Raw genomic sequence first — 13,017 nt, 5'->3', positions numbered from 1 at the left:
GAGTGAGAGCAAAAGAGGTGGGTTACAACACCCCAAAGGGCAGCAGCGAGTCAGTCAACCCTATGATGCTATCACCAGGAAAAGATACCTAAGTTCATTTCTCACTGACATATAAGTAAGAAACTTGTTTTTAGAGTAAAGAATGCCAGATTTTTATTAAGTATAATACACCGACAAATGAGACACTCTACTCATTTAAACAAAAAACACCTACTGAATCGTGCCAAAGCACTAACTTTGATCAGCACAAAAACTTTAAAGGAGGAAAGAAAGATATCCAACAATGCTTCATGCAGCCATTTACTTATCCACGGGAATGATATAAATGCTGAGGAAAGATCTGTTTGATGAAAGCTTCAGGTGAGTCTGATAAAACCAACAGCAGAAACTAGGCTGATCCTTTAAAGGAAACTGGATAAAATCTGCCTGTTTGTTTTTATTCTTCTTACAAAAACACACAATGCTTCACTAATTTGCATAAAATTCCCCTTTGGGGACCGTGCTAATCCACTCTATCATTCTAGTTTGGGTACATAAGCCTTTAGCAGAAAGTAATGCATTTTTAAAGAAAATTTTCAGAATGGTTTGAACTCCAAAATCCTTGAGATCTAAGAATGTGTCACTCAAAATTCTGAGAAAAAAGAATGTGTACTTCATCACCATCAAAAATGAAGAAACAGGGGGCGCGGGGGTGGCTCAGTCGTTAAGCGTCTGCCTTCAGCTCAGGTCATGATCCCGGGGTCCTGGGATCGAGCCCCACATCAGGCTCCCTGCTCCGTGGGAAGCCTGCTTCTCCCTCTCCCACTCCCCCTGCTTGTGTTCCCTCTCTCGCTGTATGTCTCTCTGTCAAATAAATAAGTAAAATCTTTAAAAAAAAAAAAATCAAGAACCAGGAGTCATTCTGCAAGATTTGTTATACAGAAATTCTGAGACACTGGAGAGATTCTGTGCAAAGGAAAAAGAGCAAAAGGTGAAGCAGACCATTCCTCTGATGGAATTAAAGCTTGGTTTGAATCAGCTGGGTCTTTCAGGGGCCCTCAACTTGGTTTAAAGGGGTCTAAACACCCAGCAGAAGAAAACATTAAGTCTTTCGAAGATGGCACCTTCATCCTCCCCCTCAAATTATTCTATAAATACTTGAGGTTACAATGAGCAGTACACAGTCAAAAAAACCAGGCACATAGGGAAATTAGACTTCATGAGTAATAACCAGCAGAAGCAACACACAACAGAAACACGTCTTTAAGGACTTCAGAGGTTGAAATTAAACACAGAATATACAACAACTGGGTTTACTCTGCTTAAAGAAATAAAGTTTAATAATAATTGCAGAGAAAGCTACTGAAAAATTACATAGCAGATTTTAGAAATAATTAAGTGGAATTTCTGGAAATTAAAAATGTAAAAAAATTTTAAAAATCAAGGAAAGGTTTAACAGCAAGTCAGACTCAACTGAAAAGAGATTTAGTGAACTGTCGGGTGGCCTAGAGGCAAAGACAGAAGACATGGAAGGGCTAATAAAAGACATAAAGAATACAATGAGAAAGTTTAACATACATGTAAGCAGAGTAGGAGAAGAGATGGGACAGAGCTCAGAGCAAATGAGGTATCTTAAGAGGTAATAGCTGGGAATTTTCCAGAACTGATGAAAATTACTAAGCCACCATTTCAAGAAGTCCAATGAAACCCAACCCAGATAATTACAAAGAAATTCATACTTAGACACATTATAGTTGACTGCAAAAAAACAAGATGAAAATAAACTCTTAAAAATAGCAGGAAGAGGGGTGCCTAGGTAGCTCAGTCAGTTAAGCATCTGCCTTCAGCTCAGGTCATGATCCCAGGGTCCTGGGATCGAGCCCCACATGGGGAAACCTCTGCTCAGCAGGGAGCCTGCTTCTCCCTCTCCCTCTGTTTGCCGCTCTACCTACTTGTGCTCTCTCTCTGTCAAATAAATAAATAAAATCTTAAAAAAAAAAAAAAAAAGCAGGAAGGGGGGGCGCCCAGGATGCTCAGTCAGTTAAGCAACCAACCCCTGATTTTGGCTCAGGTCATGATCTCAGAGTCCTGAGATGGAGCCCCACATTGGACCCTGCACTCAGCAGGGAGTCTACTTGAGAGTCTCTCTCCCTCTGCACCCTCCTCTAAAAAAAAGAACAGCAGGAGGAAATGGTAATGACAGGTGGTAAGACAGAACAGACAGAACGCAACAGAATTACTTTAAAGGGGCTCTGACCATTTGAATTGATAAACTTCACTATTTATGTAATTCTCTATTCTAAAAAGAATTCAAAGCAGTTTACCAAGATTCATATAATAAAATCCAATAAAATAAATTTAAAATGAGACAAGTAAAACAAAGAGGAATAGAAAAACTGGATAAAAAATAAATAAATAAATAAATAAAAAAGAAAAGTAAGCTGGATGCAACATTAAGAGTCATTCCCAAAATGCACGCTATAAATACTTGCTTCCTAGAGGAGAACCACTAAACATTTTAGCACCTATACAAAGAAACAGTCCATTATCAGATATTCAGTAAAAACCAACTAGCTGTTCAAGGAAAACAACTATTCCTTTTTTTAAGATTTATTTATTTGAGAGAGAAGGAGAGAGAGTGTGCACGTGTGCAAGCGGGGGCAGGGGAGGGGCAGAGGGAGAGAAACAGATTCCCAGCTGAGTGGAGCGCCCAACATGGGGCTCAATCTACTACCCTGAGATCATGACCTGAGCCAAAATCAAGAGCCTGAGGCTCAACCAACAGAGCCACCCAGGCTCCCCTCAGGAAGAACAACTATTCCTAAAAATCATAATAATTAGTAATGATAGTAAACATTTACAACATTCTCTTACAATAAATACAGTAGCACATTTAACAGGACCAGAATATAATTCATCAAATACAACTTTATAGGGAAGACCAAGAAATATCAATATGACAAATTCCAGGGACGTGACTCAATTCAAGGGGAAGATCTCGGGAATGGATGGCCTACACCTGCTTCAAAAAACCTTTAATACATAAGTGCTTGTCTCAGCCAAGCTTCTGCAAGCTGTGGCTTTAAGACTCCTTGCCTCACGGGTACCTAGGTGCAGCCATTCTGTGTGGGTAGTTAAGTACAAAGCCAGATGCTGAACCATCCACCAAGCCAGGAGGAGGATTATAGGCTTTTGTGAAAACTGAGGAGTCAGACATCATTCCATCTCAACTCACAGAAGTGAGGTCCAGGGTGTTCCTTAACCAGTCTTATGACCTCAGAAAGCAGATAATACTAGCTCTACATTCTACAAGTGGCAATTAATTGAAAAGAAATAAGATTTAACTTACTTAAGCCATAGTAAAAGAAAAATCAAAAGGACTTGGTATAATTGATTAGGTTGGCAGAAAGGAGTCAAAGATGCCTACAGAGTTTCGAATGAGGGAGAAAAGAAGTACTATAACAGAAAAACTGAGCAGACAAGTTTTGAAGGAAACAGAACAGTTTAGTTTTAGATAAAATGTCTGAGCTTGAATATCTGAGCGGAAATGACTAGAAGACATTTTCTAGATATTTCAAAATCTGTACACAGAGATAATAATCAAAGTCACTGAGTAGTTCTAACTCCCAAACTACCAAAATCCCTCTTCCTCAAATCACTGGCCCAGCGCAAACACAAAAACTGGATCCCACAAGATATACCAACTGAAAGAAGTACACAGCCACAATACAAAAAGCAGGTTATGTTTCAGAGTGACCCAGTGCACAGGAAGAGTGTCCAATACAGACAGCTACGTAAAGTCTGACTCAGAAAGATAAATGTACAGATCTATATCCCATCACTAGACATTAGAATAGAATTAGACTATATGGCTTACCTACAGATAATGATACAATTTCCTTACAAAGTAAATACTATCTACTCTGTGTTTTATATTTAAGAATACACAAGTACATTCTGTTCACAGGATCAGATTTTCCTAAGAATTATTAAATTGGAGACATGGAGATTTACCAGATATGTCTGAAATTTTCCATGATAAAAGGTTTTCTTTTTAAATTAAAAAAAAACACACACACAAAAAAACCTCCCTGACACTTATCAGCAATGAAGACATATCTTTGTGTCTTTGAGCAGCTAGAGTCAACCTCTGCATGACAGAAGAGGCAGGGAGGACATGGTAGTTTTTCCCTCAAAAAAAAAAAAAAAGAGGAAAAAAAGACATGATTAAGGAGACTCAAAAGGGTTCCTAACTTCTAGGTAGGATAGGAGTTAAATATAAGGGCTACTGTAGCTTAAAAATAAAGTAATAAAAAAGTAAAAAAAATAAACTTACTCTTTTCAATGAGCTGATCCTGAACTCCTGCCAATGCACTTACTGCCTAAAAGAAAAAAAACACCTATTACTAGAAAAATTATCACAGACCTCCAGAGAGCACTCAGACAGCAGGGAAAGAGAAAACTCGCAGAAATTTAACTGAGGAGTTCCTCCACGATGGGCCACAGAAAGATTCCCCCCACCTCACTTACAGCTGCTGAAGTAACTGAGGATTTACTGAAGAGCCGCTCAGCTTCCTTAAACTTCCGGTTCCTTCGATCGTTTTTGCTATTGGAGTTTCTAAAACACACACAAGAAACTCATAAGCACCAAGCTGTATCTATGGCTCAAGCTGAGGATGGCCCAGGACACATGTAAGGAATTCTCTCTCATTGTCTCTCTTTTTTAAATTACCAACTTTCACACGAAAATACCTCCATACCATTTGGATTGACCAAAATGACCTTTACGCTGAATGCCTACACAGATAGCAACGGTTTCCAACACATGGCAGGTGCTCCACTATGGGACATTAGTTAGTTCATAGTCACTGTCATTTTAATATATATTTGATATTTTTAAAAACAACTAGCACAGAGTAGTGATATGAAATGTTTCTGTCAAGTAAGCTTAACTGAAAAAATTTAATGAACACGGGGCGCCTGGGTGGCTCAGTGGAGCATGCGACTCTTGATCTTGGGGTTGTGAGTCTGAGCCCCACACTGGGTTTAGAGATTACTTAAAAAAATAAAATCTTTAGGGGCGCCTGGGTGGCTCAGTTGTTAAGCGTCTGCCTTCGACTCAGGTCATGATCCCAGAGTCCTGGGATCGAGCCCCGCATCAGGCTCCCTGCTCTGTGGGAAGCCTGCTTCTCCCTCTCCCATTCCCCCTGCTTGTGTTTCCTCTCTTGCTGTATCTCTCTCTGTCAAATAAATAAATAAAATCTTTAAAAAAATGAATAAAATAAAATCTTTAAAAAAAATTAAAGAACAAACCAGGGTTCCTTAAGGAAATGGCTGGTATTAGTTCTGGGATAAGAAAAGGACAAGGTGAGTCTAAGACACCTTGTTGGGACAGAAAGCAACAAAATGCTGGAAGACTGAAGGGTCAAGTCAAAAAGACAAAGGAATCAGCACAAGGAGGCTCCCTCTGTCCACATATGGGGCAAACCAAGCACTGAACATGATAATGATGGGTGTGTTTGCTTGGTCACTAAGCTGTATGTTTATGATGTATGCACTTCTCTGTATATATTTCAATAAGGTCATAGTAAAAAATAAGACTCTACAATAAAAAAGTGACAGCATTAGATTCCAACACACTGATTTTTTTTTTTTTTTTTTAAATCCATTGGTCTCTAATATAGTAAAGAGAGGGCCAGAGGGCACCTGGGTGGCTCAGTCGTTAAGCTTCTGCCTTCGGCTCAGGTCATGATCCCAGGGTCCTGGGATCGAGCCCCACATCAGGCTCCCTGCTCAGCGGGAAGCCTGCTTCTCCCTCTCCCACTCCCCCTGCTTGTGTTCCTGCTCTCACTGTCTCTCTCTGTGTCAAATAAATAAATAAAATCTTAAAAAAAAGAGAGAGAGAGAGAGAGAGAGGGCCAGAGAGAAGGAGAGAGAGAGAAGATATGAAGGGAAAATTCTTCTTTCCAAATGCCAGTAATCCACATACAAGGATCAGAATCAGCAGTATATTAAGAGAGTCAGGTAAAAATCAACAATGGATATAAAAACCACTAAATAGAAATTTGGAGGAGCAATATATTCACACTGTCTAAAAGTATAGCCTCCAATTACAATGAGAAAAAAATGAATTTTTACAAGGGAGAAATCATATGCTCAAACTTCGTACCAATAATGGAACAATATGACATATGTGCCTCCCAGTATAATAGAGGTAAACAACACACCAGGCATACAAATCACTTATGTAAGATTTTTTCCAAAAATCCTTAAAGGATCTCTCATGAGGTCACAAAAAGAAAAATCTGGAATTGGGCGCCTGGGTGGCTCAGTTGGTTAAGCGACTGCCTTCGGCTCAGGTCATGATCCTGGAGTCCTGGGATCGAGTCCCGCATCGGGCTCCCTGCGCAGCGGGGAGTCTGCTTCTCCCTCTGACCCTCCCCTCCTCTCATGTGCTCTCTATCTCTCATTCTCTCTCTCAAATAAATAAATAAAATCTTTAAAAAAAAAAAAAAAGAAAAAAAAAAAAAGAAAAATCTGGAATTGAGGCATTCTGCAAGACAACGTCATGAACAACTTCACCACCAAAAAGGGTAGGAGACTCTCCTAAAAGAAGAGAGGAAAGAGACTTAACAGCCAAATACAATACATGAACACTGAATGGATCAAAACAAGGCAGCAAAGCATGTTGGGGACAACTAGGGGAATTTGAAATAAAGACTATAGTAGATGATACTATTAGTGTAATGCTAATTCTCTATGTGTGATAATTGTGGCTAGGTAAGAAAAATATCCGTAGGAGGTAACTGCTGACATAATTATGGGCAAAGTGTCATGCTATCTACTTAAATGATTAGCAAAAAAAAAAAAAAAGTGGGGGAAAGGGAAGATATAGCTATAAAGGGGTAGCAGGCGGAAGATCTTTGTGGTGATAAAATACTTCTGTATCTTGATTGCAGTGGTGCTTAAAGGAATCTACACACAGTGACAGAACTACACATAAACATTGTACCAATGTCAGTTTCCTGAGTTTGATATTCTACTACAGTTACATAAAATCCAACTATTGGGGAAGACTGGGTGAAGGGTACATGGGACCTCTCTAATTTGCTGCAACTTTCTATGTATCTGTAATTATATCAAAATTTAAAAAAAAATTTAGAGAGGAGGGGGAGGGGCAGAGAGACAGAGAGAATCTTAAGCAGGCTCCACACCCAGAGAGAATCTTAAGCAGGCTCCACACCCAGCACAGAGCCCAACATGGGGCTCAATCCCACGACCCTGAGATCATAACCTGAGCCGGATGCTTAACTGACTGAGCCACCCAGGCGCCTCTAAAAATTTTAAGTACAGATATAGGTGTGTATATATTTATATACATTAGAGAGAAAGCAAATGTAGCTACATGGTAACAACTGATGAATGCAAGGGAAGGGTATCAAGTGTGCACAGTACTATTTCAACTTGAAGCGTTACAAATTTGAAAATTTTCAAAAAGCTTAGATAGTTTTCAAGAATAGTTATTACCAAATAAATTGTGGTATGGTTAGCACACAGGTGTGGCAAATATTGTAAAGGTCAAACTCACGACTAATTAAAAAATGGAAAACACTAACAAAGTGGTATGTCAGGTATTGTCATTTGCTGCACTTTGTTTAACGCCTCACGCAACCCTGTACCACCAGCCCGACTTTCCCTATTTCCCCGATGTAGGATTTGCCCACGATTACTCAGTGAGGCAGAGGCTGAGCCAGAGTCCAAGTGGAACCCCAGACGGCTTTCCACACCACCACTTTACTACTGCCTCCCTGCAAAGTTGCTAGCAAGAACATAGATAGTCCAAAAAACAATTACTAGGGCACAATACCAACACCACAGGCTTCTGACACTCACTTCTGGTTGGTCAGATACCGATCCCAGCCACGAATAATATTGCCATACATCTGAGTGTCTTCCAGGTAGCTTCCTTCAAAAGCATAGATCTGTCTCTCCAAGTTTGCCAGTGTTTCCTGTGAGATGAAAAATAAGGAAATGGGTAATGTGTTTTAAATGCAAACGTTAATTCTGACTAAACCAAACTCTGAATATTAGCCTTACACATTCAAGCTCCACTACATAAGCCACCCCGGTTGCAAAGACAAGACATGGGAAGAGGAAGGCTGTTTTCAGACTAAGACATCTAGACCGTAGACCTGTCTTGTTGGAGCCCTTTGAGAACAGAAGGGAATGTATAGAGCCTGTCTCCAGAAAAATGTGCAAAATTTTGCATATGTTTCAGACGGCTGGTGGCAACCCAGCTGTCAAGAACCCCCGCTCAGGCAGAACGTGAGCAGTCTCCACTCGCACGCACAAAGGTACCGCTACTGGGGAGAGGAAAGGGTGAGCAGCCTTCCAGCGCCAACTCGCTCCCCTCCCCGCAGGCTCTGAGAGAACGCCCGGCACCAGGCTGTCAGTTGCCATGGAAACCTGGGAGGGCAGCTTCGGGTGAGATGGCCCTCCCCGGTGCCCAAACCTAAACACGGGGGGGAGGGGGCGGCCACCAGGGTGTCTGGAACCCTGGGTGCATATCACAGTTCTCAATTCCCTGGACTGAGTCCTTTCCCCTCGCCTGTCACCTTCTAGATGTTCCCCAAAACATCACAGCCATGCCCGTCAAAAGCCCCATCCAACACATCTTCTAGTCCTCAAAAGGACATGCGCCCCTCCATCCTCCAAAGGCCAGACTGGATGACTGGGTCCCCCTCCCACACTCGCCTCCTACCCCACCCCCTCCAAGCCCACTGGCAAAGCCCGAACCTGTCTCCTACGGCCCCCCAGACACGCCCGAACCCACCCCTCAAAGACCAAAGACCTGCCCGCCCTCACTCAGCCAGCAAAGGCCAAGGACACAACCGCCCCTAACCCCAAAGCTCACAGACATTCGCCTCCCTCGAGCTCCCACACAGAAGCCCCCACCCCAGGCGCCATCCCGCCTCCACGCCCCCGTCGGCCCCTTCCCCCTCCCCCGCTCCATGCCCCGCCCCCCGGCCCCGGCTACCCGGCTCCGGAGTCGCGCAGCCGGGAAGCCGTGGCGCCGGCGGGCCGCGGAACGCGCAGCCGGCCTCAGGCCGCCGCGTTGCGCCGCGGGAGTAACGGCCTGGCGCAATCGGGCCGGGGCCTGGAGGCGGGGGCGGGCGCGGAGCCACCACCGAGCGCCCCCGCTGCCGGCCCCTCACCGCCAGCTCCTGCTTCCGCTTCACGAGCTCCGCCAGCTCCCGCCGGGTGTCCGGGATCTGCGGCGGCGCCGCCTTGTTGTGCATCGCCATGTTGGGCTGAGGCGGGCGGCGGCGGCGCCAGGCTGGGGGCGGTCCCTGCGCGCCGCCGCCCGCCAGGGGGCGCCCGCGCCGCACTGCGCCTGCGCGCGCGGTTTCCGGAGGCGCGCGCCGCCGCGCCGCGCTCGGGGTCCTCGGGCTCGCGAGCGCCCCGCCTGGACGGACCGGTGAAGGGCCCTGCTGTGGGTCCTAGCAGCCTTTGGTCCCCTCCGCGGCCGGCTGTGCGTCACAGACACTACAAATTCACCTTGTCCAAAACCAGACTCCTCCCAAGTCACCTCAGTGAACGACTTGCACTGTCCGCCGAATTGCCCGAGTCAGAAACGTGAATATCATCGTCGTTCTCCTCTCCCCCACAAAACCTGAAGACTCGCCTCCGTAAGAGCTCTCAGTCCACTCGCTTTTGTCGGCCACCTCCCCTTCGTCCAGGCCCTCCCCATTTTTGGCTCCATTATTCCCACAGCCGCCTCTTTCCACCCTTAGCTCTATTTGATCCTTACCCATAGTGGTGCCAGGATGGTTGGTGTTTGGAAAGCAAATATGGTGTCACTCCCCTGGTTAAAACCTTTCGATGGCTTCCCATTGCCCTTTAGAGAGACAAGTTTGTGTAGCGGTTAAGGTCACAAACCGAGGCCAGAACTACCTTGTTCAAAATCCTACCTCTACCATTGCTACGCCGTGCCATTTTGCACAAGTAAATTTCACTGGTCTCAACTTCCTCATCCTTAAAATGGAGGTAATAATAGTACTTACCCCGTACAACTGTCCTGAGTAAATCACTTCACGTAGGGGCTTGGCAAGTAATAAGGATTATACAAATACTCGTTTTTATCATTAAGTCCAACATCGTTAACTTGGTTTTCATTTGGCTCTTGCTTACTTCTCCAGCCTCTGCCCTCCATCTTTCAGGGTTCTGCAGTTCCACTACCATGAACGGGATTTTTTTTTTCATATTTCATTTTTTTTTTTCTACCTTGCTTCAAGTCTTTGGGTTTCAACAGTCTGTAGATTGGTATCTTCCGCTAGTTCTGAGAAATTTTCAGCTCTTTCTTCAGATATTCCTCTGCCTCATTTTCCTCTCTCCTTATGTAACTCAAATTTAAAATAATAATCCTTTATTTACCCACGGTTTCCCATCTTTTTGTCTTTCTGCTGCATTCTGGATAATTTCTCTTGTGTGTTGATCTTGTAACCTGAAATCTTGCTGAGCTCCCTTGTTAATTCTAGAAGGGTTTTATTGCAGATTCCTTGGGATTTTTTACATAGACAATCATTTCATCTGCAAATAAGGTTGTTGGGTCCCCCTGCCCTTTCCAATCCTTATGTTTTATTTCTTTTTCTTGCCTTACTGTGCTGGGTAGGCCTTCCAGTTCTACATTGAGTAAGAGTGGTCACAGTAGACATCCTTGACTCCTTCCCTATCTTAGAAGGAAAATATTCAGTCTTTCACCATTAAGTACATTAGCTGTAGGATTTTTGTAGATGCTCTTTATTGAGGAAGTTCCCCCTCTACTTTTGGTTTACTGATAGTTTTTATCATGAATGGATATTGAATTTTGTCAACTGCTTTTATCTACACCAATGGACATGATCATTTTTTCTCTAGCCTCTTGGGATAGTGGATTATATAGATTTATTTCCATATGTTAAACCAGTCTTGCATATCTGGAATAAAACTCACTTGGTCATGTTGTCTAATTCTTTTTATATATGCTGGATTCAATTTGCTAATATCCAGAATTTTTGTGGCTAAATTTCTGGGATATTGGTCTGTAGGGTTTTTGTTGTTTCTTCTTCCTCTTCCCCTTCTCCCCCTTTTCCTTACCCTTTTTTTTTTTTGTACTGTTCTGTTTGGCTTTGATACCAAAGTAATAGTGCCCTCATAAAATGAGTTAAGAAGGTACTGCCTGATATTCTAATTTCTGGCAGAGATGGTATAGAATGGTGCTAATTATTCTTAAAATTTGGTAGGCTTCTTCAGTGAAACCATCACCATCTGGGCCTGGACACTTCTTTTTGGAAGCTTTTTATTTTTAATTATTTTAGAGAGAGAGAGGGAGAGAGAACCTGAAGCCGACTCCACGCTGAGCATGACCTGAGCCAAAACCAAGAGTCTGACGTTTAACCAACTGTGCCACCCAGGCACCCCTGGAAGCTTTTCCAATTAGAAATTCAGTTTCTTAAAAGAGAAATGACCCAAATCTACAAAATCATGAATGAAAGAGGAGAGATCACAACCAACACCAAAGAAATACAAACAATTATAAGAACATATTATGAGCAACTCTATGCCAGCAAATTAGATAACCTGGAAGAAATAGGTGCATTCCTAGAGATGTATCAACTACCAAAATTGAACCAGGAAGACATAGAAAACCTGAACAGACCTATAACCACTAAGGAAATTGAAGCAGTCATCAAAAATCTCCCAACAAACAAAAGCCCAGGGCCAGATGGCTTCCCAGGGGAATTCTATCAGACATTTAAAGAAGAATTAATACCTATTCCCCTGAAACTGTTCCAAAAAATAGAAATGGAAGGAAAACTTCCCAACTCATTTTATGAGGCCACCATTACCTTGATCCCAAAACCAGACAAAGACCCCATCAAAAAGGAGAACTACAGACCAATATCCTTGATGAACATGGATGCAAAAATTCTCACCAAAATACTAGCCAATAGGGTCCAACAGTACATTAAAAGGATTATTCACCATGACCAAGTGGGATTTATCCCTGGGCTGCAAGGCTGGTTCAACATCCGCAAATCAATCAACATGATACAATACATTAACAAAAGAAAGAACAAGAATCATATGATCCTCTCAATAGATGCAGAAAAAGCATTTGACAAAGTACAGCATCCTTTCTTGATCAAAACTCTTTAGAGTATAGGGATAGAAGGTACATACCTCAATATCATAAAGCCATCTATGAAAAACCTACAGCCAATATCATTCTCAATGGGGAAAAGCTGAGAGCTTTTCCCCTAAGGTCAGGAACGCGGCAGGGATGTCCACTATCACCACTGCTATTCAACATAGTATTAGAAGTCCTAGCCACAGCACTCAGACAACAAAAAGAAATCAAAGGCAAAGAGGCAAAGCCAAAAAATTGGCAAAGAGGAAGTCAAACTCTCACTCTTTGCAGATGATATGATACTGTATGTGGAAAACCCAAAGACTCCACCCCAAAACGGCTAGAACTCATACAGGAATTCAGTAAAGTAGCAGGATATAAAATCAATGCACAGAAATCAGTGGCATTCCTATACACCAACAACAAGACAGAAGAGAGAGAAATCAAGGAGTCGATCCCATTTACAATTGCACCCAAAACCATAAGATACCTAGGAATAAATTTAACCAAAGAGGCAAAGGATGTGTACTCAGAAAACTATAAAATACTCATGAAAGAAATTGAAGAAGACACAAAGAAATGGAAAAACGTTCCATGCTCATGGATTGGAAGAACCAACATTGTGAAGATGTCAATGCTACCTAGAGCAATCTACACATTCAGTGCAATCCCCATCAAAATACCATCCACTTTTTTCAAAGAAATGGAACAAATAATCCTAAAATTTGTATGGAACCAGAAGAGACCCCGAATAGCCAGAGGAATATTGAAAAAGAAAAGCAAAGCTGGCGGCATCACAATTCCGGACTTCCAGCTCTATTACAAAGCTGTCATCATCAAGACAGTATGGTACTGGCACAAAAACAGAC

At 42.7% G+C, this 13,017-nt stretch overlaps 1 protein-coding gene across 7 annotated transcripts in view; it reads right to left on the bottom strand.

The window, feature by feature from the left end:
* The window catches only part of MEAF6 (MYST/Esa1 associated factor 6), a 32,727-nt gene extending 23,375 nt beyond the window's left edge, over nt 1–9,352 (bottom strand). For all 7 annotated transcript variants that reach the window (XR_012381287.1, XR_003205160.2, XM_073902887.1 and 4 more), the window contains exons 1-4: nt 9,195–9,352; nt 7,873–7,988; nt 4,510–4,597; nt 4,316–4,361 (exon numbers count right to left, since the gene is read on the bottom strand). Coding sequence is in view for 5 of the 7 variants with exons in the window: in XM_073902887.1 (XP_073758988.1) it covers nt 4,316–4,361; nt 4,510–4,597; nt 7,873–7,988; nt 9,195–9,284 (340 nt within the window). In the remaining 2 variants the exon portion in view is untranslated. The remainder of the gene's footprint in view (nt 1–4,315; nt 4,362–4,509; nt 4,598–7,872; nt 7,989–9,194) is intronic.
* Nucleotides 9,353–13,017: the final 3,665 nt, after the last annotated feature.

This window comes from Callorhinus ursinus, unplaced genomic scaffold, assembly GCF_003265705.2.
Source record: "Callorhinus ursinus isolate GAN/ISIS: 27379988/994484 unplaced genomic scaffold, GSC_fseal_2.0 scaffold18, whole genome shotgun sequence".
Lineage (NCBI taxonomy): Eukaryota > Metazoa > Chordata > Mammalia > Carnivora > Otariidae > Callorhinus > Callorhinus ursinus.
The sequence above is the reverse complement of the archived record's forward strand: the minus strand, read 5'-3'. Positions and strand labels throughout refer to the sequence as shown.